The sequence below is a fragment of the Carassius gibelio genome, chromosome B3, assembly GCF_023724105.1.
Source record: "Carassius gibelio isolate Cgi1373 ecotype wild population from Czech Republic chromosome B3, carGib1.2-hapl.c, whole genome shotgun sequence".
NCBI classification, from domain to species: Eukaryota; Metazoa; Chordata; class Actinopteri; order Cypriniformes; family Cyprinidae; genus Carassius; species Carassius gibelio.
Genome location: NC_068398.1, coordinates 53,337,802 through 53,342,318, shown reverse-complemented (window position 1 = coordinate 53,342,318; position 4,517 = coordinate 53,337,802). Strand labels below are relative to the sequence as shown.

Genomic DNA, 4,517 nt, shown 5'->3' with positions numbered 1-4,517 from the left:
GAATATCTTAAGTGACTGAACACATTAGTATTTTTTTCAGACATTTTATTTTATTACACTTTTTGCACATTTATGATATTTCATAAGGCGATCCTGTTAACATACAAAGAAGAGCAAGATTAGAAATATAACAATAAGACGCGAATGAGGACCGCATTAAAAGGAGCGAACATTTATCGTTGTTAAAAGTATTTAAAACTTTCAATGTCACATTATCATGAATAAATAAAGTAGTCAATTGAAAATTATTATTTAAATAAACCCATCATTTTCACTTTAATCAGCGTACACAGTAGCGGTCGTGCACGCGGATGCCCCGCCCCGCCCTGTGCGTGCGCGCTCAGGCGTGGCGTGCGCCGTGACGCAGCCGGTCCGCTGCGCGAGGAAGTGGCGCTGTTGTTTGAGTGACGGGACCGTGTTTCTGTGTCTCGTGGCTCGATCTGAGGAGGTTTACCGTGTCTCGGTGAGTTCTGCCGCTCATGCAGCGTTCCGCAGCGCTCTCTCTATTCCCGCGCTTCAGAACCGCGCAGAGAGAGCGCGGCACGTTGCTTTTGGCGGGTTTGTCTGTTTGAACTGTGTCTGTCTGCAGCTGTAGGCCGCGCGGCGCGGGAATCTCCATCTCCCGGTTTAGCGCGTTATAACGTTTTAATTCCGCGAGCGGCGGAGTGTGTGGCGGGTAACGGGTGTCACGTGTGAGCTACGGATCGATAACGACCCGTTACAGGCGCTAATACACACACAGACACGCACGTTAGCATCGCTGCTGCTAGCCTCATGCTCGAGGGGGGCGGATCTCCGACACGAGCGCGCGAATGTGTGTGTGTGTGTGTGTGTGTGTGTGATTAGTGAGGGAGTGTTTGTGTGTACGCTGTTTATCAGTGTGCTTGAGTGTGTGGTGTGTATGTGAATGTTTGTGCACGTGGTTTATGTGTGTGTGAGTGATGAGAGAGAGAGTGTGTGTCTGACTTGTGTTTCAAGGCTGTCAAAATGACTGAAAAACTACATTCGAATTTTCTACTTGAATATTATCCAAATGTAAATTATGTTCGAGTTCAGAAGGAATCATTTCAGTTTGGGGGAAAGCTTCTTTCCTGAGGACATGAGAAGCACATTGAGCAACATATTGCTAACTCAGTTTCTTCAAAGAGTAATACAATTACACAAATATCTTTAACAAATGAAAATACAATAATACAAACCATATATAATTAATAAAGCTGTTTAAACAATAAGAAGAAACACAGCAGCATGTACGTGTAGTTTAATACAAAGCACTGAAACCAATCACAGACATCTAATAGCATCAGTGGGATGAGGGAAAACCAGCAGGAAGACTTGAGACGTGTCTTTTAAAAGCTATCTGTCTAAACAGCGCTGACAGATGTCCCTCTGGAACATGTGATGGATATATCTTGTGTGCGGAGAGCTTGGTTTCAGTTGTGATGTAAAGCTCTTCTCACACTGATCTGCAGTTTACTGAGCTAGCATCGCAGCGCTGCATCTGGATAGTTATTAGTTATACTTAAATGCTAATTTTGCTCTGTTTTTGCAGTATTTGGCAGGACATATGCTGAAAACACTTCTGTTTTCTAAATAATCAAGAAATGTTAAAAACCATTTTATCATACTAGAGTAGATGGTTATGTTATTCTATATTAATCTTCCTGTGTATAACTATATTTTTGTGAAAAATACTGGTTACAGCACCTATGTTGCTTCATGGAATTTCATTTTTTTTTTTTTTTTTTTTTTTTTTGAGTTTAATGGATTTTTATTTATAAAATTGTATTCATTTTATTTAAATGTATATTTAAGTTTACATTTATGTTCCAACAAACTTGAAAAAGTATGCTTGATAAATGCTCAAACTTTTGTGTTAATGACGTGTGTGTGTGTGTGTGTATATATATATATATATATATATATATATATATATATATATATATATATATATATTTCTTTTTTTTTTACCGGTTTTATATATTTAATAGTTGGTCAGTTTATTGATTTGTTTGGTTAACGTTGGATAATTTTTTTATTTTAATACCGTGCAGTGCACAAAATTAAGATTCGAGAGATGGTTCAAATGTTGTGCATCCATTATTATTAGTCGTGGCCGAGTGGTTAGAGAGTTTGACTCCTGACCCTAGGGTTGTGGGTTCGAGTCTCGGGCTGGTGACACCACGACTGAGGTGACCTTGAGCAAGACACTGAACCCCAAACTGCTCCCCGGGCGCCGCAGCATAAATGATGCCCACTGCTGTGTGTGTGTGTGTGTGTGTGTTCATTGCTGTGTGTGTGCACTTTGGATGGGTTAAATGCAGAGCACAGATTCTGAGTATGGGTCACCACACTTGGCTGAATGTCACGTCACTTTGTTTCTCTTTTTTCATTAGAGTGACATTTTAGTATGCAAATGAAGGGTAAAACTTCAAGATATCGGCCCTAAAAATGGTCAGCACATATCGGCCATCGGCTGACCCTGACCTCTAAACATCAGCATCGGCTATTGAATCGGTCGATCTCTAATGAGAATATCATCAAAAAGTTTATTTATTTTAGGGCCGGGCGATATATCTAATGATATGATCATGCGCATCTAATCAGTAAATCTGGTTCCGTGATTATCGCTAAATCGCCATCACCTGCTTTTAAATGGAGTGGCATTTAATAGACAGAGCCATAGATCACTGACAAGCTACACAATATCACGTTCATCATTGAAGGCAATTCATCTGAGAATCCAAAGGAAATGCTAAATATACTTTCATCAGAGAACATAACTGTGGAGCACTCAGCAGCAGTCCAGTCCTTTTAAGTGAGACACTTCTGACGCTGTCTGTTGTTCAAGAGTGTCTTGACACAAGGAATGTGAAGCTGAAACCCATGTCTTGCAGACGTCTGTGTGTAGTGGTTCTTGAAGCACTGGCTCCAGCTGCAGTCCACTCTGTGAATCTCCCCCACATTTCTGAATGGGTTTTGTTTCACAATCCTCTCCAGGGTGCAGTTATCCCTATTGCTTGTACACTTTTTGTCTACCACATCTTTTCCTTCCCTTCGCCGCTCTATTAATGTGCTTGGACACAGAGCTCTGTGAACAGCCAGCCTCTTTTACAATGACCTTCTCTGTCTTGCCCTCCTTGTGCAAGGTGTCAATGGTCATCTTTTGGACAACTGTGAAGTCAGCAGTCTTCCCCATGATTGTGTGTCCTACAGAACTAGACAGAGACCAGTTAAAGGCTTTGCAGGTGTTTTGAGTTAATTATCTGATTAGAGTGTGGCACCAGATGTCTTCAAGATTGAACCTTTTCACAATATTATAATTTTCTGAGATACTGAATTTGGGATTTTCCTTAGTTGTCAGTTATAATCATCAAAATAAATATTTTAAATATATCAGTCTGTGTGTAATGAATGAATATAATATACAAGTTTCACGTTTTGAATGGAATCCGTGAAATCAAGGTTCTGTAATTTATTAGTCAGTATGTATGCCATGCCTCGTCTTATTCTGTTCCTCTCTCTGTCTGTGTCTCAGAGTAATGGCTGCTGAGGTGAATGGCAGCTCCGGTCTGGTTAAAGAAGAAGAGGAGCCCATGGATGTGACGGTCACACACTCAGAGAACTACCAGGCGCTGCTGGACGCTGGTCTGCCACAGAAGGTGTCCGAGAGCCTGGACAACATCTTCCAGACAGGTGAGAGACCATTAGACCACTCTCAGGAGGATGTGTTTGAACACTGGACGATCTGGAGCGTCACCTCTGCTTCGGTCGAGTCCTGACGCTGTGTGTGTGTGTGTTCAGGGCTGGTGGCGTACGTGGATCTGGACGAGCGGGCGCTGGACGCGCTGCGGGAGTTTAACGAGGAGGGAGCACTGTCAGTGCTGCAGCAGTTCAAGGAGTCTGACCTCTCACACGTGCAGGTGACACACACACACACACACAGATGCTCACTCACTCACACACACACACACACACACACACACACTATACACACAGATGCTCACTCACACACACACACACACACACACACTATACACACAGATGCTCACTCACTCACACACACACACACACACACACACACACACACACACATCGTCATCATTCATAAGCAATAACAAACACTGAATGTAGGCCCCATGAAGTGTCTGTTTTATTATTTCCTAATTCTGTGAAACAACTTAATTTATTCAAACTGATTGTAACAATAACCTCATGATTTTTTCCCCCTCAGAAATGATGATGTGTATTTACTCTCTTCTGGTTATCAGAAAAAAGAATCCAACTTTATTTTTGGCAGGCAACAGGGATTTACTATAAATGGAAGAAATGTTTTGTTTCTTAATGATTATTTCTTAAGAATACTAAACAATATTAGGCTAATATATCACAGGCACAATGTCTTCAAGTTAAATCAAACTTTTATTTTGAGGGTTGCACAGTAAATGATCCAAATCAAATGATTGGATGGCAAACAGATAAACAGTTAATCATGTGAATACTTGACTATCTTTTCT

At 41.2% G+C, this 4,517-nt stretch overlaps 1 protein-coding gene across 1 annotated transcript in view; it reads left to right on the top strand.

Moving 5' to 3' along the window:
- The first annotated feature begins 295 nt into the window (after positions 1 to 295).
- LOC127953223 (heterogeneous nuclear ribonucleoprotein R-like) overlaps positions 296 to 4,517 on the top strand; it is a 12,415-nt gene continuing 8,193 nt past the window's right edge. Inside the window, exons 1-3 of the mRNA XM_052552206.1 lie at positions 296 to 463; positions 3,539 to 3,696; positions 3,805 to 3,923. Of these exons, the coding sequence (XP_052408166.1) occupies positions 3,543 to 3,696; positions 3,805 to 3,923 (273 nt within the window). The 5' untranslated portion in view covers positions 296 to 463; positions 3,539 to 3,542. The remainder of the gene's footprint in view (positions 464 to 3,538; positions 3,697 to 3,804; positions 3,924 to 4,517) is intronic.